This window comes from Camelus dromedarius, chromosome 5, assembly GCF_036321535.1.
Source record: "Camelus dromedarius isolate mCamDro1 chromosome 5, mCamDro1.pat, whole genome shotgun sequence".
Lineage (NCBI taxonomy): Eukaryota > Metazoa > Chordata > Mammalia > Artiodactyla > Camelidae > Camelus > Camelus dromedarius.
In genome coordinates this window covers 72,974,639-72,998,983 of record NC_087440.1, presented here as the reverse complement: position 1 = coordinate 72,998,983, position 24,345 = coordinate 72,974,639, and the positions used below count along the sequence as shown (strand labels likewise).

At 42.3% G+C, this 24,345-nt stretch overlaps 1 protein-coding gene across 1 annotated transcript in view; it reads right to left on the bottom strand.

Moving 5' to 3' along the window:
* Positions 1–24,345, bottom strand: part of NRXN3 (neurexin 3) — a 1,627,094-nt gene that overhangs the window by 958,349 nt on the left and 644,400 nt on the right. Inside the window, exons 8-9 of the mRNA XM_064486155.1 lie at positions 22,416–22,854; positions 18,113–18,496 (exon numbers count right to left, since the gene is read on the bottom strand). Of these exons, the coding sequence (XP_064342225.1) occupies positions 18,113–18,496; positions 22,416–22,854 (823 nt within the window). The remainder of the gene's footprint in view (positions 1–18,112; positions 18,497–22,415; positions 22,855–24,345) is intronic.

Sequence of the window (24,345 nt, the reverse complement as noted above, 5' to 3'; positions counted from 1 at the left end):
GTCTTGCATCTAAAACTGATTATTTTATCAGTCAAGGAATGGCAGATAAAGGAACCAGTAAACTGGAAAGGTTGCGTGGGCGTGTGTGTGTGTGTGTGTATGTGTTTTCATTGATCTTTACAGATATAGATGTGTGTTATTTGGCTCTCTTTTAATATTTTACACTAATACCCTCATCCTAACCTAGGAGAACTTTCTCTGCTACTGTAGAGAAAAGTCTTACTATGCTGTTTCTGGGAGTAGAGAAATTGGAGTTCCGTTCTGACTCAGATCTAGGCCCACTCTTTCCCCCTTCCTCCCCTACCTCCAATCAATCTTGCATCTTAAATGAGGTCATTCATGCAGCAGTAAGAATGGGATCTCGGTTGTATGGGCTTCATGTCCAATCTATCTTCCTGGAGGCAGTCACCTGTTATTCCTAGGGTGACCTTAAGCTTCCTGAAGACTGGAGACATCTTTTACCCTTTGTATTCTTTGTTATTTATCCTAGTGGCTACCACATGATAAGGTCTCAATGAGTATTTGCTGAATGGTTGTAAACCACAGTGGTAATGGATGGTTTTCTGCTCACATTCTATGGCATTAGCCTTATTTGCACAATATCCCTTCCATAATCCCCCAAATCATCTTATTTAAGATGTGAGATTGATGGGGGGGTTGCTTCAACCTAAATAAAAGTTGAGTAAATATATTTCCATATATTCCAAATTTTCTACAGTGAACATATATTGCTTTTGTAATCATAAAAATCAGTGTTTATTTTTAAAAATGAATTATTACCAATGTACTTAGAACACTGGTAATCATCCACTGGTGACAATTCTTTATGAAGATTCTTCCCAACAGTGGAGTTCTCCTAACAGAACTCTAATCTAGAGATTGATTTATTGAGTGACATTTTATGAAGACAGAATAAGTGTCCTAAGGAAGTCAAGGGTTTTTTGTTTTGTTTTGTAGATTCATAGTTTCATTTTTATTTATTTTGTTGAAGTTTGTTGATTTACAATGTTCAACGGCTCCGTGAAACCCCCCAGGAATACCACTCTGAAGTGAAAAGAAACAGGATGCTCTACACGTAGGAAAAAAACAATGAAGCATGCTCTACACGTAGGGAAAAAAAGTGTTTTGAAGGAATTGAGGGCAAGAAAAGCACGAAGGTGAAAAAAAGGTGAGCAAAAATGAGAAAACTGAAGGAACAAAGAAAGAAAGGGGGAAAGAAAATTTACAAAGAAATGATTCTGTCCAGATTCATTCTGAGGACATACTGCTTCATCATCACACCACTGTCATCAATCTCCATTTACAGAAAACCCCAGGGGCAAACCCAGCATTAAGCAGCGAGGGCCTGTTTCTGCAGCAGCCAAGTCACATCCTCAAGTAGGGACTGAGCCCTGTGCATTGCCCTGTGTCCCACTCTTGTATTTTAACCACCTGGGTTTACAGCGTCACGTTTCCCCTTGCCAAGACCCTTTCTCATTTACTATAGTTCAAATGGAAATGGCTTCCAGGCTAGACAATGTGCTCACAGAGGCCGGGGAAGGGGGGGCGTGTCTTCTTTTACCTCTGTACCTGTCTAAGGTAGCCCTAGGTGCCACCCCAGTTATGGTAGCCCCCTTGCCAATTATTCTGAATAAACAAGGGTCAATTTCATCCCTCTGGGAGGGAAATGTCTATTAAACGGCAGGCATTATTGCTGTATCAAGCCTAAAATAAAGATAGATAAGGGAAGAAAGGATAGGTGAGATTGATCAGGAAGAAATAAAACAGAAGAGAGGGGATGAATAAGAGGAAAAAAAGGCAAAGGTAAAGGGGACACGGAAGGACAAAGGAAAAGAGAATGTGGAGGGGGAGGGGAAGGTATCACACACACCAGGAGCTCTTCTCACCAAGGAGAGCTGCAAGGTCAGAGACGTTGTTTCAGCTGGTAGAGGGGCCTGCCCAGGATGCGTGAGCCTGCTCCTCCCTGGATCCGAGCATCACTCCTGCCATGCCTGTCCATCTGTTCACTGTAAGCAGCACTGACTCTTGCCTCTCTACAAGTAACGCTGGGATAGGGGAATAGCTGTTACAGGGCCAAGATGCTGGCCCCAGCCAATGGGAGCTCCTGGACGATTCTCCTCTATGCCCATCTCCACCTCTGCCCACCAGAAAATCCCAACCTGTGCATGTGTCTGGGCGTAGAGAGGATGGGCATGCAGGCACCAAGTTTCTCCAGATTTGTCAGATGGTGAACCGGAACTCTAACTTCAGTGGAGTAAGTCTCAGAGTTAGCCCCATTCATTTAGACTTTGATTCGGCCTTTCATTATTTTTCCCCTCCACAAGCACAGATTGAGCTGTTTTACTATCCTTGGCAATGGGATGCTTGATACATGCTTGATGGCAGGAGACAGACAGATGAAGAAAAGTTCAGAGAGGTCTAGGTTTATGGTGGAAGAGTGCAGTGCGTGTGTCTGTGTACATCTACATGAATGCAGGTGTACGGTACGTGGCGGCCCTGGACAAACTGGGACAGGGCAAAGTCTGTCTCACCAGTCCCAAGCTGAGCCCATTTACTGTTCTTTCAACCAGCCCCATGGAAACTAGAGTGCCTCTCCTTTACTTAGGAGAAAGAGGGGGTGGGAAAGAGGAGGTGGAAGATGCTGATCACTCCTCTAGATCCTGGATTTACGTCAGTGCACAAATCCCAGTTCTGCTTGTCCCTGAGGTCCCCCCGGAAGTCATGAAGGAGAGAACAAACAGGGTTGGAAGATAAACAGGGGCCTCTCCACGTCCCACAGCTCCTTCTCCCTCCTGTGATACCAGATCCCACCTTGAAGACCCCTCATTTTTAGGAATGACAAAGTATAATAGAAAATCCGACAGACTGAGTTTTAAAATGCTGCCTCCAGGATTCACGAACTTTGTGACTATGGCAATCTTTCTGAGCCCTGGTTTAATTATCTAAAAAATATGAATGATACCATAAAATTTGTAAGCTTGTTCTAAAATTTAAATGAGAGATAATACTCCTCTAGGCTTTGAGCACTTATAAAGTTCAGGTGTGGTATTAAGATTTTTACATAATTATCTTATTTAAGCTTCATGACCCCAAAAAGGTTTGAAAACTGAGGTTCAGAGAGGTTAAAAATACACCCAAGACTGTATAATAGCCAATGATGGAACAGGGATTCATATCCAGCTCTTGTCTGACACCAAAGCTTCTGTAACTTAAATTAAGCATCAAATTGTACCTGGAACATAATAGGTACTCAATAAATGTGAATTCTCTTTTTATACCCCCTTATGTGTGAGTTTCAGTGGGTTTAATAACCTTGGTACAACCCTACACTCTCTCCCAAGTTGCCTTTCAGTGGTTCCCCCATTCTTGGAGATGATCAGTAATCTGAATATTCAGACCACTGCTTTAAGTATCTCTTTTTAAACAGATGTGTTGATAATGTAAGGTTTGGTAATGAGATTTTTCCAGGCCATAAGTTGCTAACTGTGAATTAATTGCCTAGCCTATTTGCAATAAATAAAGGGACTATTACATTTAAAAAAAAAAAAAACCACAAGGACCCACTGAGCTTGTGCAGAAAGGTTTTGAGCTGCATTGCACAAGCAGCCAGCTGTTAGCTACACAGGACGACCACCTCAAAGCCACTAAGCTAAAGCACCTCCTGACGTTGCTTTAGGATAGAGACCTCTGGTCTAAGATTCAAAATATTGAGTTACGAGTTCCACCATGGCTATTATGTGACTTTGGACAAATTATATATATATAAAACCACCCTGAACTTCAGTTCTTCCTTTGTAAATTACCAGTACCAGAGAGACAACTTTTACGTTTCTGACTAGGTCTAGCATTCAATGATTCTACATCAGTTGATACTTGGCAAAACCATAGTTCCCTTGTCTAGTGATACCTTGAGATATTCCTAAGGCCAAAGATAAATTTAGCCTTGCTTTTATTTTTTTTTAATGCACAAGTGTTCCTATTTCTCCACATCCTTGTAAACATTTGATTATTTTTAACTGAAGTACAGTCAGTTTACAATGTTGTGTCAATTTCCAGTGTATAACATGTTTCAGTCATACATATACATACTCCTTTCCATATCCTTTTTCATTATAGGTTACTACAAGATATTGAATATAGTTCCCTGTGCTCTACAGTAGAAAGTTATTTATTTTATATATACTAATATCTGCAAATCTCGAACTCCCAATTTATTCCTTCCCACCTCCTTTCCCCTCCTGGTAACCATAAGTTTGTTTTCTACGTCTGTGAGTCTATTTCTGTTTTGTAAATAAGTTCATTTGTGTCTTTTTTTTTTTTTCAGATTCCACATATGAGTGATATCATATGGTATTTTTCTTTCTTTTTCTGGCTTACTTAACTTAGAATGACAATCTCCAGGTCCACCCATGTTGCTGAAAATGGCACCTTATTTTTTATGGATGAGTAGTATTCCATTGTACAAATATAGCACATATTCTTTATCCAGTCATCTGACTATGTCTTGGTAATTGTACATAGTGCTGCTATGAACACTGGGGTGCATGCATCTTTTCAAATTAGTTTCCTCCAGTTACATGCCTGGGAATGGGATTGTTGGATCATATGGTAAGTCTATTTTTAGTCTTTTGAGGAATCGCCATACTGTTTTCCATAATGGCTGCACCAAACTACATTCCCACTAGAAGTGTAGGAGGGTTCCCTTTTCTCCACACTCTCTCCAGCATTTATCATTTGTGGACTTCTGAATGATGGCCATTCTGACTCATGTGAGATGATACCTCATTGTAGTTTTGATTTGCATTTCTTTGATAATTGGCGATACTGAGCATTTTTTCATGTGCCTATTGGCCATTTGTAGGTTTTTTTTTTCACTGAGGTATAGTCAGTTTACAATGTTGTGTCAATTTTTGCTGTACAGCACAATGCTTCTGTCAGTCATACATGAATATATGTATATTCATTTTCATATTCTTTTTCACCATAAGCTATTACAATATTGAATATATTTCCCTGTACTATACAATATAAACTTGTTTATTTTATATATATTAGTATATGCAAATCTAGAGCTCCCAGTTTATCCCTTCCCACCCCCTTCCCCTCTGGTAACCATAAGTTTGTTTTCTATGTCTGTGAGTCTGTTTGTTTTGTAAATAAGTTCATTTGTCTTTTTTTTTTTTTTTTAGATTCCACATGTAAGTGGTATCATATGGTACTTGTCTTTCTCTTTCTGGCTTACTTCACTTAGAATGACATTCTCCAGAGCCATCGATGTTGCTGCAAATGGCATTATTTTATCATTTTTTATGGCTGAGTAGTATTCCATTGTATAAATATACCACAACTTCTTTATCCAGTCATCTATTGATGGACATTTAGGTTGTTTCCATGTCTTGGCTATTGTAAACAGTGCTGCTATGAACATTGGGGTGCAGGTGTCCTTCTGAATTAAGGTTCCCTCTGGATATATGCCCAGGAGTGGGATTGCTGGATCATACGGTAAGTCTATTTTTATAGTCTTTTGAGGAATCGCCATACTGTTTCCCACAATGGCTGCATTGCCACCAACAGTGTAGGAGGGTTCGCTTTTCTCCATACTCTCTCCAGCATTTATCATTTGTGGACTTTTGAATGATGGCCATTCTGACTCGTGTGAGATGATACCTCATTGTAGTTTTGATTTGCATTTCTTTGATAATTGGCGATACTGAGCACTTTTTCATGTGCCTATTGGCCATTTGTAGGTCTTCACTGGACAATTGCTTGTTTAGGTCTTCTGCCCTTGTTTGGATTAGCTGTTTGTTAAGTTATATGAGCTATTTGTATGTTCTGGAAATTAAGCCCTTGTCAGTCGCATCATTTGCAAATATTTTCTCCCATTCTGTAGGTTGTATTTTTGTAGCCTTGCTTTTGAAATATGTGACTTAACCACACTCAGCCTAGGACTATTTTGAGAAATAAGCCTAGGCAGTAAATGTGATGCTCCCTATTGTGGGCCTAAAGTATCTTTCTTAAGAATATGAAACTAGCATTCACCCTCAGAAATATACCAGTGAATCCCACTGGTCACACAAACCCAAAGTCCAAATGATGCTAGAATGTCCAATAATCATATGGGTTATTGCATTAGTAACACATGCCTGCTGCTTGAAGGGGCATAGCCCACACAGTTCCCTGGGACTGAAGCCTTCCTTGCATTCAGTGAAGGCATGGACCCTCCTCACCTTCCTCCATTCCTTTCAATGACAATCGGATTATGAAGGAACTGAAAACCATGACAGATAAGGACAAGGTGAAGAAATGTGATGTTTATCCTGAGAATGACTGACAACATTTCAGTGGGAAAATGACAGTCCTCTTTAACCAACTAAAGGTCTATTGCAGAAGAGGGTTTAAGTTTGATCAGTTCCACAGATCCCAGGTGTCTATGGCAAAGTACCAAGAAAATATTAATTCAGTGAATAAATCCTGTTTAGTTCCCAAAACCAGAATCATGATCAAAAAAGATACTAGAAGAATACAGACTTCAGTTTATGGTAAAAGGGAGACTTTTAGAATAAAAGCCCCCCCTTATTTTATTTCATTGTACTTTATTGTGCTGTACAGATATTGCACGTTTTACAAATTGAAGGTTTGTGGCCACCATCTGTCGAGCAAGTCTATTGGCACCAATTTTTCAATGGCATTTGTTCACTTCGTGTCTGTCACATTTTAGCAATTCTTGCAATATTTCAAACCTTCCACCAGCAAAAAGACTACAACTCACTGAAGGCTCAGGTGATTGTTAGCATTTTTTAGCAATAAATACTTTTAAATTAAGGTGTAAATATTTTTTAGATATAATGCTGCTGCACACTTAATAGACTACAATATACTACAAATACTATAGCTTTTATATGCACTGGGAAACCAAAAAGTTCATGGGACTCACTTTATTGCAATATTCGCTTTATTTCAATATTCACTTTATTGAGATGGTCTGGAACCAAACCTGCAGCATCTCTGAGGTACGACTATATTTAGTGCTACCCACAAGTGAAATGGCTGCTTCTTGAAGAGGTGCACTCCCTTGTTCCCTGGGAGCAGCAGAGTATGCTGAGCACGGGTGTGTAGGCTGGAGTGGAAGGCCCAAAGGAACTGGGTGACCTAAGACAAGTTATTTAACCTATCCATGATTCCAAGTCCACAGATGAAAACTGAGAATGAAACAGCACCTCATACAGTTACTGCAATGATTCAATAAGCTATTCACTGCAAAGCATTCAGTACAGCATATGGGAAACAGAAAACGTTCCCATAGAGTCCACACAGCATTTGAGATTTCTGTCAAGGGTATTTATGCATGAGATACTGGGTTAGACTCAAAAGCCTCCGATCTTTTCTAAGTAAGTATGAATCTGTAAATTCTGATTAAAAAAAAAAAAAAGGCACTCCCATAAGTGTTTTTTTTTTTTTTATCACCTGTACAGCTAACATAATTTTTACTCAATCTTCTCTCTTTCCACTTCTGCTCTCAACATAGACTTGACTTTGTGGATTTCTACAGGAGGTTCCATCTCACAGTAGCTGGAGAAGCTGGGTTGCTTGTGAAAGAAGTTTCATTACAGCCTGAAAAATGGGGTAAGGGGAGCAGAAATAGCCAGCTGGAGGTGTGGTCCCTGTCAGCACCAGTCTGCCACCATGTGCAGTCACATAAAGAGTGAACCACTATCTTCAGACCCCAGAAAGGAAGACATTGGGGGTAGGGAGGATTCAACTAAGCAAACATCAGAGCAGTTCTCTCTCCTTCACAACGTCACTGATGGAGATAAAGGATGTGCTAGCCTTAGCTGGTGTCAGTATGTGGCCCTGGGAGACAGTGTGAAAACAATATTCAAATACCAGTGGGCCACAGCAGGAAACCCCAGACAAGGGGCTTGCAGAGAAGATTGAAATCGGAAAGGCACAGGGCTTTCTTCCCCTGGAGGAACAAAGAGGGGGAATGTGCTAATCCCAGAGATTTCATAAGGTTTCTGATTTACTGGCCTCTCAGAAGGCTCTGCTGGGGTTTGTCATTTTGATGAGAATGGTTTGCTGTAAAGGTTAAACATGCTAAGCAGCATGAAATGCTCTCCAAGAAAGACTGCATCTCCTTGCCAGGGAGACAGCTGTCCAACAGCCCACACAGGGGGGCCTTTTATGAGCCATGTACCCAGGGTTTCCAGCCCTAAGTCCCACTCTCCAAAACCCCCTTTTGGGCTGGGTTTATGTGTCTTATGGAGTAGGGTGGGAAGGGTGATGCAAGAGAAAGAGGAAAAATGTATACATGTCTTTACCCTTCATATTTCGTTTCCCTGAATCAACTGCCCCCATTCTAAATAAAGTTTGCCAACAGGGGTAAAGCACTGGAGACTAACCAAACACCTTTGTTATAATATATGCTTCTACTGCTGCGTAGGCCAGGGGGACATAAGCACGTATCTTCCTAAAATATGCACAGGTACTGCTCCTGCATTTTTCTTTGAAAAATCCAACTATAGGAGAACCAAAAGAAGGGGCTAGGAACATTCTTTTCTATTCTTTGGGCAATTTCTTTCCTACCTGGAGGCCTCAGTTTCCTCATCTAAAATTGAGGGTAGGGGTGGTTGTGCTATTTGGTATCTGACCCTCTGGCAAGGTAATTAATTCTCCTATGCTTTACATGTGGTCTGATTTTCTTTGGGTTAATCCAGGCCTAGGTTTGAGTTTGGGCCTTCTATGACTCATGACTGTTACGTTTGTTGTTTCTTTCCCTTAATAAACCCCAATCATATGAAGAGCAGAACCCATGATAAAACAGAAGCATTTCAGAAATTAGCGGGAAACTCCTTGCGTGCTCTATGCACTCACACACACACAACCCTCAGTATTGGGTGTCCCTGATGTGAAGTCATAATGAGAGATCGGTATACAGAGAAATTAAAAATGTGATTTTCCTACCTGTGAGGAAAGAATCTTAGCTTGATCTCAAGTATGGCCACTTTTACAAGAGAAACTACAATTCATTTTTCCACCAAATATATGCAAAGCTTGGTTGAGATAACACAGTAACAGACCATTTTAACATAATTCTTCAAAATCTGGGATCACACTAGTCATGTCTTGATTCCAAATACAACCTAATGGAAGTACGGAGAAAAGCAAGCTTTGGTATGTTCCCTTCTGGTGCAACCTTCCTTCCCACTTTTAAGTTTTAGCCTATATCAAATGCTTAAAACACAAATCATATCCAGGTCATTTCTACAGCACAAGACAAAAAGGGAATAAACACACCAGTCAATTTTTTCATTCTTGAATTGCTGAATTCTAGATTTAGAAAGAGACACATTGGCTTAATGATCTACATGAGCACGACATTCTTCGACTCTGCAGAAGCTCCCAAAAAGCCAATTAAGCAGCCACTGTTGATATTCTCAGTGATAAATATGGAAACTGAGGCACAGAGAGGCTAAGTCACACATGTTCAGTGTGGGACCAGTATGTGTAGGTGATTTAGCTATATCCCCTAAACTGCTACCTCACTCCTCCCAAGACTCTCCAACTGACCTGAGATGGCTGAGGAGCACAGGGGAGAAACAACCCTTGTCCTACTCCAGTCTCGGCCACTCGTCGGCTGTGTACAACTGGTTAGTAAATCCTATCAATGTCACCCCTTAAATATCCATTGGAGGTGTCCCCAGACTCGACCTCCATTCTCCCCATCTCATTTAGGGCTATTTCCCATCCTGAATTCATACAAATGCAAAATGGAATAATACACACCAGTCCCCTGGTCTGTCTGCCAGAACCCATCTAACCCTTGCCAGAGGGATCTGGCCTTGTTATGTCACTGCCAAAAAGGGCGTGCCTCCTATGAGACAAGGTCCAAACTTGTTGGGAGAACAAACAAGGCGCTTCACAACTGGCCCTGCCACCCTTCCAGCCACACCTTCTAAAACATCCCCTCAAATTCTCCCTCTTCACTCCCTAAGTCTTAGATTCCATCCATGAAGAAGACTTCTATTTATAGAAGTCACCTTTGCATATCTGTTCCTTCTGCCTGGAATACTTTCCCCTGCCTGGTCTACCTGGGAGATTCCAGCTACTCCACCTGGCCTCAGCTCCAGTGGCACCCAATCTGTGACACTGCACATGATACTTCTCCTCTCCTCAGACATCAGGATATACAGACATGTTTACGAGGAGCATCACAATCAATGCTCTTGTATCCTGAGGGCTCAGTGCCAGCCCCTGGCACACAGTAATCAGTGGATGCTTTGGAATGAATGGACTGGGGCCTTAATTTCTTCATCCAGAAAATAAGCCAAAGAATATGCAGCCTGCAAAGTTGATGTGAGGCTAAATGGCTCAGTGTATATTAAGAATTTAACAGAAAGCAGGCATATAATTTCTCTCAATAATAGACCTCTGAACTTTCCTTTCCTCTTCAGACCAGAGCAAGGAAAGATACATCTGTCTGTGAAAAAACACATGAAGGCTGAGATGCTAAAAAAAAAAAAAAGACCATGACAATCCCCTTGTGTTGCTTTTTGAAGCACTTGTTTCTCATAATTTAGCAGAATCTCAATTTATTGCATCCATTACAAGCAGATGTCTGCTGGCAGTTAAGCAGTTTTCAGCCAAGGCAATAATAAAGGTACAGAGTGGCAATGTAAGTGGCTGACACATCCCTGCATTTGACAGAATCACAGCCAACAGGAGGTGTGTCGTGGTTCCAGGCAGCTGTCAAGAGCTGCCCCAAAGTGCTGCCCCCCACATTCTCAGGCTGAAGACAGGCTTAGCTGTAGATTTTTCAAAGATCCCCAAAGCTCCCGGCCTGTCCTTCTAAGATCCCTGGAGCTTCAAGCTTCCAAAACTAGAATTTTCTTCCCTGACTCTGTTTAGAGTAACAGGAGGAGCTGTGAGTTCAGACCCCAATCTGGAGGAGTAACTCTTTAGGTTCATGAACTATGGTATAATCTGTTGGGATCATACAATCCTAGGCCTATGGAAAGGGAAACTTGGAAAACAGGAAGAGAAAAAAGAGGAGGCTGAAGCTGAGCACTGCTATGGTCATCAGAAATACCTGTGTGTCTTAAGTACCAATGGATAAGGAAAAATGGGGACAGGTTCATGATGAATCATACTTTTCTTAGCAAACCCCTTTCTCTAACAGATGTCATTACCTATCAATATAGGGTAAACAATGGACCAAAAAAGAGATAGCTTTTTAACTTTAAGAAATCCAAGGTCCTATTCTTTAATCCATCAATTAAAGCTTCTAAGCCATGGGCTTGAACTATTCCCAGTGTATCAAAGTATTCGTTCTTAGATGAATGAATCAGAGCGGTGACAACTTCACTGCAGTGCTGATATAACTAAACCGAGCCTCCTGCCCCAGACAGTACCGCAGACTGCAAGGAACGAGGACTGGCACTCCTGTCCTGCCCTTCACTCACCTTTATCCCTCTACTCGGGATAAGAGAAGACACTGCCAAGCTGATGACGTTTGAGAATCACGTAGTTTTAGAGTTGGAAGGGCCCTGAGAGAGCGTGAAACCCAATTGCCTCATTTTATTTTTGCAGAACAGAGAGACCAGAGGATCCAAATAAGAATCTCAAGGTTATATATCTAGATAAAGGGGCTGAATATTCCTGGGGGGTGGGGGCAGAGACTCAATTGCACTGGAACAAGTGAAAGCAACAAGCATTATTGTATTGGACCTTGGAAGCCAGGGTTTCTTTTGTTCCCACACCAATGAGTTAGTCCAAGCAGACTGGGTCCATCCAGAACCAGTTATAAAGTGGTGTCTCCTGTTGGACATACTTTGCTTTCTAATTGTTATCTCTTTCTTCCCTACAATTATTCCCTGAATCCTTGCCCTTGGGAGACTGCACTACAATTTATGGATTACTTCTCCATCCCCTCCACTTAGACTACAAGCACATGGCGAACTGAAACCACGTCTTCTACAAATTTGTATCCTCACAACTTAGCTCACCAAGCCTGGTACAGAGACGAGATATGGAACCACAATGTGAATGCTGAAGTTAATTCTAAAGAAGCATCATAGCTTCACTTTCTACAATTTGAGAGGCCAAAAGCCACTGAAACTAAAGCTACTTAAGGTAAGTATGTGTTTCAAATATGAATATGTAGACATTTTAATAATTTCACTTCAATACTCTAAAGAGGGCACAAACCGACTTTGACCTTTTCCGAATCATATGACATGCTATCTAGTTTTCCAAAGAAGCGATTGGTGTACGTTGACCTAGGATGATGGTAGTGGAGAGAGAGAGAGGTGGGTAGATGCAGGATGGGTTAGAGGAGGAGACAGCAGGAAATTGCTGAGACAGACTGAATGAGATGGAATGAGATGGGAGGAAAAAAGTTAAGGAAAATGCCAAGGACAATGGCGATGCCATTTACCAAGATGGGAAAAACTAAAAGTTAAAAAGTCTAAGGCAGGGAGGAAAAATTCAAGATTTCTATTTTTCAATGTTAGATTAAGACAGCTACCATATATCCAAACGGAGGTATCAACTAGACAACTGGATACAGAAATCTGGGGTTCCAAACAGAGATCTAGAGTAGAGATTCTGACTTAGGAATCACTGACATAGATAACCTATGACACCATGGCAATGAATGAGGGCACAAAGGGCTGTATACAGAGTAGGAGGAGACCTAGAGGAGAGGACTAGGACCCCCCTTCCACATTTAATAACCTCATAGTATGTGTATAGCACAGTTCTGGAGGCGGAGGGAAAACAAACATATTCAATGCACTGTTTTTCCCTCAATGACCTTATAATCTAAACTTTTTCATATATAAGAGAAGGAAAGGCTGTTCAAATGTCATGAAAAGTACAATGGATTAGGAGTCAGAAATCATGAATTTTAACCATTCTATAGCTACTCCAAGTTAAAGTGACATTAACGTCTCAGGGCCTCCAATTCCTTGATTATGGAAATAAGGATTAGGTACAGGTAACATCAACTGTACCTGCCAGCTCCACTGCTTTCTGGTGTCCTGATTTCCATGTGGCATTCAAATGACACATTCTAGCCTCATCTAAAGGCAGCATCTCACCCTTCCCAGGCAGCATGTGCTGCTGCTGCTCCAAGAGCACAGGGCAGCCAGCAGAGGGGCTGGCTGAGGAGGAAGTCCCTGAGTGGGAAGGGGGAGCGGCTGCTGCCTGCGTTCTTCTCCTGTTGCAACAAGGGTCATTTGAGAGAACTCAAAACATCTGCATTCTTGGTTTTTGGCTGGTGTTTGTGTCAGATGAATGGAATCCCAGGGACCAGTGAGAAGAGCAGATTTACCCTAACACATTTTCCTGGTTCTACAAATTAATATTCTCAAGGCATCCAACTTCCATGATCCCAGGAAATAGGTATATTTATATTTCTTTATCAGACAGAAGTAGTCCACATGGCGGGACATCTGTAACAGGACATGGCCTTCTGGGTCGGGGTTCCCCAAGCTTAACCATGAAAGAGCACCAAGAAAATGGTTCCGGAAGATTATATATGAACATACAGGTCTCACGTCTATGTAGGTGACTTCCCACCTGAACAGAGCCGACAGGCAGAAGAGGGGACAGAGGAACCAAGTCAGGTTCTCTTTCTGGGAAACGTAAACCATGAATGGAAAACTCAAGAACGTTTAAGTCAAGAGAGATGAATCACTTCAATGCACAGTGCCTTGGGGACACCAGAGCTATTCTGCTTCCCCTTTTAAGATGTAATTAGTGAGATCTTCATTTGATCGATAATTCTCTACATAATCATGCAGTAAGTCCTCTTCCTTGACTGTTAGCCATTGTTGATTCTGTAGCTTACAACCAAGAGAATCTTACCTAGTAAGTATCGGTGTCCCCATTTTACAGGTAAGGGAACTGAGGCGTGAAAGAAAGGAGAGATTTGCTGTACATCAGCTAGCTACTGACAGAACCAACTCAAGAACCAAGATCCGCCTGACTCAAATTCATGCCATTAACCACTAGACCATCCTGACTAAGTGCTGAACTGTAGGTTATTTTTGTCATGGGGATGAACTTGTGCTGAGTCCTATCTTATTTCTTGCTAAATAAATGATGTTGCACATCCAGGAAAAGCCATCTAGGAAGAGAATAGAATCCGCAGTGGCCTCAAACTGAAGCTTGATGGCCACAAATAAATTAAATCCATAGCTTTGCCTATTGACAGTTGGTGCCCACCAATCAAACTAAACAGTTTGGCTACACTGATAAAGAGAAACTGTCTACTGTTATCCCAGGCCAACCGATCATGTCATGTTAAGATAGACAAGACGGATGTTTCCTCTATACAATTGGGACTCACAAAATGGTAGGTGTTCTTCAAGCAGGTTAAAGAATTTCAACCAAACTGACATTAAGTAGCAAAAACAGTCCTTTGCATTTTGGGTCATGAAGAGATCTCCCACAACACTATGAACAAATAAACCAGAACAGCTGGAGTTGAACAACTGGGATGGGTAGATATATCTACATCTTCTTAGAATAGCATCAGATAATGCTGAAAAAAAACTAAATACAGCATCAAAACAATTGCTGTACGTCAAAATTTTGAGTTGCTCATGTTCACAGGCAGTAGAAACACTCTAGTGAGGGTATAAGCAAGAATCACTCATTTTTACCATCAGAGGAAGAACTCAAGCAAATGAACCTTAGTCTCATGCATCCCTATGTCCCATTTCCCTCGCCTTGTTTCCTTGTCTTGGACCCACAGCTTTAACCTGGGGGGCTGCACCTTAACACTGATGTGCTCACTCCCTTTGCTTGCATTCTTGGGTTGTTCTGACCTAGTGTCTGATCCAACTCTGCCTTTTCTCTGAATACCAGTTTTCAGCATCCCACCTGTGCTTTCTCCATTTTATAGAGACAAATGCCTCTTTCAAACACTACCATTCCTGCTGTGCAGCCAGTGATACCGAGTGCTACCAACTGGCACTACTCTGAAACCCAAGTATAGGACATAGCTCAGGCTAGATGGGACACATTGCCTTAGGGACTGTCTTAGTCTTATCACATTTGGTAAAAACGATCAATTCTAGGCTTCAGGTGAATGCTTCTAGAAAAAAAATCAGAGAATGGTAAATTAAGTGAACATGTTAATGGAGTTATGGTAGGTGGGGCAGCATTCCTTGCCAAAGGGGCTCATATTCTTGTATAAAAAACGTTAAGAATCATTTTTCCTTTACCACTCTTCAGAAGTGCCCCTAATGGACACTGAGGGTCAGAGGTAGAGAGAGGCCTTAGTTTTATTATACATAGAAGATAAGAAAATCCAAGAAAACGTGGGTCCCCTTTTCCCAACCATCACTCACCTGTATAGGCATGGCCTCTCCCATCTGTCTGCCCTTCTGTTCCCCTACAGACATCAGACATGACATCAACCACAGGTTAGCACGTTTTCCACCTTTCCCTTTGCTTCTCCGGAAGAACTACACATCCCATGATCAAAATCAGGGGCTGAGTCAAAATGAACAGGATTCTCAAAAGCATCTCCACTGAGGAATCAGTTTCACTAAAGAAGAACATTGTCACAGGGAAACTAGTTTATTTGCTAACATAGTGGAGTCCTATCATTTTCATACTCCACTGATTCATTCTGAACATGGTATTGGGAACAATACAGAGCCAACAAACAATTAGCAGGGGGACAAAAAAATCGAGTTAGACTGTCTGGGATTTGAGCGATATATAGATAAAATGTCAGATCTGCTAGGCTCCTTCTCATTTGGCCACAATGGATGACTCTTGGCTGCACTAGACCAGAAATAATTGTCCCTCATATATCCCCCATCAGCTGCCTTTGAACGCCTAGTCAGAAGTGACAACGTAAAAGGTGCAATGACTTTCACCATATTTGGCAAATCTTGGACCAACTCCCATTGATTTGCCCTTGGAATAGGTGATCTCAGAGACATCTTGCACAGCTGTCTCCAGGCACCACAAGGCCCTTGAGGTGGGAAGAGACCCAAGAGAAAGAAGTAAGCTGTCTGAAGTGACCTTCAGTTCTTACCCTACCTTTTCCCACATACCCTGGCTTATACCCAGACCATCTCATGCAACCCAGAGGCTGAATGACCTTTCTATCTCCCCAAACCAGCACCAGGATAGTCTACCCTAAAAAAAGGGGTTTGGAAAGAGCCTGACAGACTGACCAGCCCTATGAGGCCCACTTCTCTTCCATATGGCTGTTCCCCTCATCTTAGCTCATGTTCTGGTGTTGCTGCTTTGAAAATTCAGTGAATCTGAATTTAAATTCCATGAGGCCCAAGAAAGCCATGTCTCTTTCCTTTACTCCAATATCCTGTGTCCTGTTTTTGGTCCAGCTGTAGGGAAGATGTGCAGTTTTCTTGAAACATACTTTAACTAGCAATAAGGTTGACCTTGCAAAAATGACTCCTTGAAAATCCTTGACTGGTTATCCAAGCCTGTTCCAGGATCCCTCCTTATCACCAGATTTCTGACACTGGAACAGTTCTGGCCACTGACAGTCTTTAGAGATGAGGCCCTGCCATGCCCCTCCTCAGGGCAGTCTTTTCTGAATCTCCATGTCCCCCCAGTGGTCCCACCAACAGAGGCCATGCTGCTGCCCTGTATCATTCTACTCCTGCTTCTTGTATAGCTGTCTCACCTCCTCAGTTAAATGAACAAGCTTCCAGAGAACAGGAACTATGTCTGCTACAGACACAGTATCCTCAAAGCCCTGGAGCTATGCATGCCCTTGGCAAAAACTTAATAATCATGTGAATTATCTTTTCATACGAAATAGAGGCTGACAACCCATGGGCAACCAGCCTGATTCCGTGTGCAAGGCATACAAAAGAATTAACCAAGCTGCACTCTGGATGTGGCTTCTAGATTGGGATCTCCTTGTCTTGATGCTGTCTCTTTCCTTACTCTTATCGCTGCCCTTTACCCAAACTGTAAATTCAGTGTAAATGTAATGATGCTAAAGCGGTAGATGGGGAACAACGTACTGGGTGTTCTAGAGGGTCAGCCCCACTGTCTGTTCCCCACCTCTGCAGCCACCTCTCATATTCTACCCCCCAACCTCACTCCACACTCCAGGCCATTCTGGACTTTGTTTGGTTCCTCAACTGTGCCATGGTCTCTTCCCCCTTTGCACACTCTGTCTTCCTAAGACACGCAGCTTCCTGCCACCTCATTGCCAAGCTAACTCCTATTCATATTTCGAGTCTCAACCTGCATATTTCTTTCTTGCAGAAGCTTTCTACAAATCCCTACAGTATGGTGGGTGGCCCTGCAAAGGCCTCCCAAACTTCTCTGAACTTTCTCTTGAATGATGTTGATGACAGTAATTATGACTGTAACAATCACTAACATTTACTAAATGCTTACCGTAGTCCAGGGAACTGACTCAACTTAATCATCATTAACATATTGTGAGGCAGGTACCTGATTTACTCCATGAGGAAATCAAGTTTCGAAGACATTATCTTGAGAAAGTTCACATCATTCACCTAGTCTGGCCCCAGAATTCATGTTCTTAACCAACACATCATTCTGCCTCTTATAAGACCCATGTTTATAAAAGACCATGTTTATAATTATTTAACAGCTAAATATTCTACTAGGCAGCAAGCTCCATAGAACAGTGTTAGGACTTATTTAGTGTTTAATAGTGTGTTTCTAAAGTCTAACCCAAGAGCTAGCATGTAGAAGGCACCAAAAAGTATAAGTTAAATGAACAAATGAAACAGCCAGTTAGTGAGCTCACACAGAATCCCAAAAGAAAAGATTGTACCCTCTCAAATAGAAGATGTCTAACACTTAATTAAAAAAGTATCATGATCATGGTAATATTTATTCTCAAGTTTCCCTTTCTACAAGCCAACCTTAACCAAACAGATCCAAGCATGCAGAACTACAAAGGCTGTGATCTGGAAAGCAGTGAACCCAAGAAAATTCTTCTCCAGAAGAAAGCACAGCGAGGTCCAAAGGGAGTGCCCGTGAACACAGCTGAGAGAGCACAGGTTGGTCTATCCAGGGACACAGTGGCAGCAGGCCATCCCACTCAGACCCAGCACAACACCATGAGGGGCTGACTCACCTCTCTCGCAGGTTCTTCCCCAGTAGCCGGTGCCCGTGCAGTCGCAGATGAAGCGGTTCCAGCCATCCTTGCACACGGCGTTGTTCTTGCAGGGGTAGCTGTCACACTGCTTGGCGCTCATCCGTGAACAGGAGGACTTGACGCCCGCAGCATTCTGCATCTCCGCCAGCTGCCGGATGTTCTTGCTGCGCCCGTCGATGAACAGGTCACGGATGCAGCCCACGTAGCCATAGTTGAGCATGGCGGTCCAGAGCTCGGTGGGGAGGATGAGGCCAGCCCGGTTCTCCGGCAGCCCACCGAGGTACATGTCCCCCTCCAAGTCCAGGATCTCGCTCTCCCCACTGGCAGTGAACGGCGTGCGCCTGCTGTTCACTGATATGGTACCTGGGATGGGAGGACAGAAACAGTGAGCTAACAGCCCTCCAAACATTTCAGGTGAGGCTGCCAGTTGATGAAACAAATAAAAGGAGCCTAGTAGGTGAGTTGTGAGACTAGTATGGCCTGGCCAGGAGAGAACAATGCAAGCAAGGGAACGAAATGCTGTAAAATGGACAATGTAGGACATTTGGTTCCAATCTCTGCCAGCTAAGACAGCCTGGCCTGGATGACCGCCCAGAACAATCCCAGTGGCCTAGCACCTAGTAAGATCTCTTTTTTTTCTACCTCAAAGTCTTGGCTGAGAGGCGGCATACCATACAGGTTGACAGCAGCAGAGTCCCTGCCTGTGTTTAAACCACACCTCCACCATGTACTGACTGGATAACCTTGAAGTGACTTTACCTTCCTGGCCCTCAATTTCCTTATCAATAAAGTGGGAAAAGAATTGTCCCTACCTCACAGGTTGGTGTGATTATTAAAGGAGCTCATATGTGTACCTGGGACAGAATAAGGCTCTGCAAATCCTGCCTGAGTCTTCATTACTGTCTCACCATCGCCGGAAGGATGGGACCTGCTCTTCCGTCTCTCTCTCCCCACGCACTGATACTCTCTGCACTGGCCTTAGCTACATAAAGAAACATGTTCCAGTTAAAATCTATTTCACAAATATGTATTGAGAACCTGCTCTGACTCTGGTCAAGCTCATATCTGTGCCTAGAACTAAACAGACATGTCCCTGCTCTCATGGAGCTGATGTTCCAGAGCAAAGGAACAGGAAATAAACAAATCCCCCCAATAAACAAGAGAAACTGGATAATGGCAAGTGGGAGGGAGAGAGTGAAATGGGAGCTGCAGCAGCCCACGGCTTCTGCTTTAAAGTCGGTGAAGGCTTCTCTAAGCAGATGACAGGTAAGCTGAAACCAGGATGCTGAGAAGGATTCAACCATGCAAAGTCCAGGGGGAAGAATATGCATGGCACAGGGAATGGCACCTACCAAGGCCCTGGGGTAGGCAGGAGTGCAGCTAGAATGGAGGAGGCCAGAGGGAGTGAATAAGAGATGAGATCAGAGATAGACCAGGCACGTGAGATCGTGGAAGATGCACCTCTGGAACCTGGCCTGGAAACTTGGGAACTGAGATTCTAGTCTTGAATGGCTTTCTGACCCTATACCAGCCCCTAAACCCCTTTATAGCTCAATTCCTAAACTGTAAAAATCAAGGTGCTATTCAAACATGCCAAACATCATGCCAGAAATTTTAAAAATTATTTACTATTCTTAAAGTGCTTTATTGGTACCAAGATAGTCGGGCCATCCATCAGCCAGCCTTCACTTAATCTGAGTCTCAATTTCCTTGACTGTAAAGAGGGCAGCCTGAAAGGCCTGGAGGACCAAATAAGATCAAGAAAGTGAAACACACTCTAAGTCACAAAGTCAACACAAGGGTGGAGGAGCAGAAAGAGCAGGAGGGGCTGCTGGGGGGTTAAGCTTGGCCTGGGCATGCTTCCCCCTACTCTCCCCTGGAAGTTCTCTCCAGGAGAAATCTGCTTTGTCTTTTTTGCTTTTTAATGTCTTAAAAACCTAAGTAACAATAAAAGTGTCCTGGTCACCATTTTAAGTACTTTCTGTGCTTTTTAGGACTCAATCCTCAAAACAGTCTGGTGAGGTAGGGGTTAGTATTCCCTCTGTTTCACAAACGAGGATGTTGAGGATTGTGTCTTTTTTCTCTTCCTCGGTTTTCTTTCTTTACCTGCCACCATGTCCACTGAGCTAATCTGATCACCAACTAATGGGAAGGAGCATCTATTACCAAATAAGAACAGCATCAGAACCAATTTAAACAGTGGAGTCTGAAATACATCCTGAGGGAAATCCGTCTTCTGAGTGTGTGACCGTAACTGCTCGGAATGCACTTATCAAGTTTTGAGAATCAGTCCCTCAGCTGGGGAATGAAGATAAAAGTTCTCTAGATCACCTCTCAGTCACATTCTTCAGGATGAGCAGGGAAGGGGGCACCACATTTAGATACAAAAACACTTATGTCTTCATAACTATTCATTTTAATCAGGGTCTATAACTAAAAACATACTAGGAAATATCCTCATGAAGAAATGAAATGAAGTGCATATTAAAATTTCATATTATGCTGCTTTTATGTGAAAAGTATTTGTTTACTCAGTAACTTTTTACAGGCTTTGATCCAATTTACCAGTACTTCAAAGTATTAACCAATGCCACAGTGCCCAGGTATAAAATTTAAAGCTTCTGTAATCCAAACATATTTCTCAAAATATGGGTCTACTACTGGTTCTAACAAAACATAATAACTGCCCTACTTGAAAGGACAATTGAAAGTGTTGAAAATAAACAGAAATAGACATGTGGCAATTACACATGTTCTAGCCGGCCTGTGACACAGATAGGTGACCTCTAAGCTGTGCCAAAGTCTACGTTAGTCCAGAGACCCAACCATGACTGAATTCCAGAGACCCAAAACACAGTGTCTTAAAAACCAAACAGGAAGGTTTCCTGATTCTGGGACAGCTTTCTGGCTCCACCCCTGCTGACATTTTTATGAATAAACTTTGAAAGATTTGGCCTCTAGAGAAATTCTGTGTATTTGTTCTGTTAAAAAAGAATAAAATGTTCATTCTTGGCCAACAAGTACATTTAATTTGAAGCCTCTTGGTTCTGATCAAATTTCAGGCAATCAATAGGGCATCCTGCTGGGCAACAAGCCGCCCAGGTCTGCAACCTGCCCCCTATCCACCCTCTGCACAGAACCCTTCCAGCTCCCCCCAACGGCAACGTAGCACATCTCTGCTATCTCTAGCGCTGGAATAACGCGGAGAAGCCATCCCCATGAGCTCAGCCGTTCCTGGTTACAGCCATTAAGGGAAACCTATTGCTTTCTCTATCAGCCAAAAGCACCTAGAAAGAAAGTGTCCAAAAGGAGGATGTTTTTGTGTTTACCAGGCAAGTAAATTCTCAAAAATACAGCAAATATAGCCAAGATCCATCTTGAGTATGACACCACCTAAATGGAGAATCAGGACATGTGTGAAATTCAAATGCTCTAATTTCTACTCTGGGTTAAGGGCTCTTTCTGATGGCACAGAATGTGACCTTCACTGCCACATGTCCATGGAAAGCCAGGCAGACTGTTCGGGCATTCAAAAGCCTCAAACCTTCTATTTGCATTTCCCTACTCCCCACCTTTGTTGCTATTTCAGAGTGGCTGTGTACCGCCTGAGGCCAGCTTGTTTGATCTGTGGCTGTGGAAACAAACAAAGCCATTTAAACCAAACGTAAAAGGTTATGAAGAGGAAGGGAGCATTAGTGAGGTCTGAGCTAAGAGTGAAATATAAGCTTTCACACCAAAGAAGGCTTTAAATTGAACATGATTTCAGGAAAAATCAATTTGCTTTTTCCTTTCTTGTCATAATTTTTCCCTGCAACAAAACTCTTGCCAATTATTGAAGGGTGTAGCATTGCATAAACTCTTGCACAGTGAAGCTCATCCCACAGAGTAATCACATAATGCAGCATCTGTGATGTCACAGTTGGTTTCCATGGTGATGAGAAAAAGGAGAAGGAGAAGAGAGGGGGGAAAAAACCCATCACACCAGTGACATGACAGTCACTTTGGTAGCAGTGGAAATGCAACTTGTAAAACCATCCTTAGCTCCAGGGTCTTGGAGCAATTCATCACTGAGATGATTGTGCAGTGAATGGCAGGGGCGATGAGGAGGAGGATGTGAGCCATCGATGACACAGGTGTCTTGTTCAGAAATGTAATCTTACAACAAGCACGAGAAGAATGGCAAAAGAATCAACAAGCATGCAAGTGCAAAAATAAAAATAAAAGATACAGAAAAGTTAAAGCTTTTTTCTAGTCTCCGTCACACAGCCCTGCCCCTTCCTACCTGATCTTCCATCTCGCTGAATGTCCACATGGTACCATTCTCCATCGTTGGCTTTTTTCTGAGTGGCTTTCACTTTAATGGTGCCTGAGCCCATGTCAAGCAGCAGGTACAGGTTGCCATCAAGGAGTTCCACAGCAAAGAAGTCCACCTTGGTGTTCTTCTGGCTCCGAGCATCTTTCCTCTCTTGCGGCTTGCCATGAGTGAAGAGGATCAGGCCATTGGGCTCGGTGGTGCGGAAGTCAAAGGAGATGGAGCCCATGCGTTTGGTGTTCCATTTGGGCAAGCTGATGTAAGCCTCCGGGGTCTCAAAGTTGATGGGGTCCAGTGTGGCCACATTCTCACACTTGAAAACAACTTCACCATAGATTTTCATCTTGGTGTCCCCAATGCGGGCCAAGCGAGACAGCTCCAGACGGATGTCATTATTCTTATACACAACCTGTCAAAAGCCAAACAAGTGCCATATGAATCAATCTTGCAAAGAGTAACCATCCATCGCTTACTGGGCACCCAGGAAAAAAGCTCAAGAAGAGGCTTCAGGACATAATAGTCTGAAACAGTATAAGAAAAAAACACAGCACTTGAAAAAGCATCTGCAGAGACCACTGAGGTGCATATAAGCCCCAAATAAGCCCGTACATTTCCATTATATTCTTTTTGTCTGTCTCCTTCTGGCCAATTGTTTGGATTGCCAAAAAGTTATACAAGCTTGCAAGTAGAAATCAAAAGAGACTGAGTTGCACAGACACCAATAATAATTACATACAAAGTTATTTACTACAGTGTCCTCAGTAAAAGACCAGAAACAATCTAAATGACCATCAGTAACAGACTGGCACATCCTTATAATGGAATATTATGCATCCCTTAAAAATACGGTAGTGCTCCTGGTCTCGACATGTACACTCTAAGTAATACTGTTAAGTGAAATTAGCAAGGAACCAATCGATTACACTGTTGTGGTACAAAGAGTATGTGCAATGGGAAGTGTGTGTTATAAGTATGCATGCCTGTAAACACATAAAACATTTTTGGAAGTAAATACAAGAAACTAAAATTATCACTTGGAATAAGATTTGTGGGATTCATATTCAGGAGTGGAGAGAGACTTGCTTTTCATGATACTGTGATGTATTGTTTGATTTTTCTTTTTAAAGAAAATGATTGAGCATTAAGAGTTGGTGGGAAAGGAAATCGGGGGGGGGGTTGTTTTACATTGCATGTGTCCTCTATATACACAAAGTGAGAGAATGAAACACCCTAAAACATTTTTTTAAATCTATTATGACTTTCTAAACTTGGTATAATCCATGTAAAAGCAGAGACTAATCTTGTTTTCCAAAAATAAAAATTTCAAAAAAGGTTTTACTGTTACTAGAACTGAATTTTGATGCAGTGTCCTGGGATGGGTCTCTGTCTTCTGTCCTCTGATCTCTTAGCAATGTCACATCCATACTACAATAATAAACAGGAAAAAATGGAAGGCAAAGAGGGTAGCATTTGAGTATTAACTATGCAAACCAGTCTGCTGTGTCCTTTACATTGTCTTGTTCAAATTCTATGTCAGGAGCCCAATTTAGGTTCAAGTCCCACATCTATTGCTTCCACACTGTGTGAACTTCACAAAATTATTTAACTTACTTGGTTTTCTTCCTGTTCTGAAATTGGGAATGTAGGAGTAGACTATTTCATAAGGATGAAATAATACACAGAAAGAACTTAGAAACGGCACATAATATGGGCATAAAAACCTCAGCTCTTTGGGGGTAGTTGTTGTGGTTGTTGTTAACCTGTTTTATCCTTTCCACAGCCCTGAGAAGGTTGTCTTATCTCCACTGCAGTAAAATAACAAGACTTAAGTGCTAAAGTCTTCTGATCTATCTCACTGGCAAGAAGTTAACTAGATGAGTCATTCCAGCATATACTATTT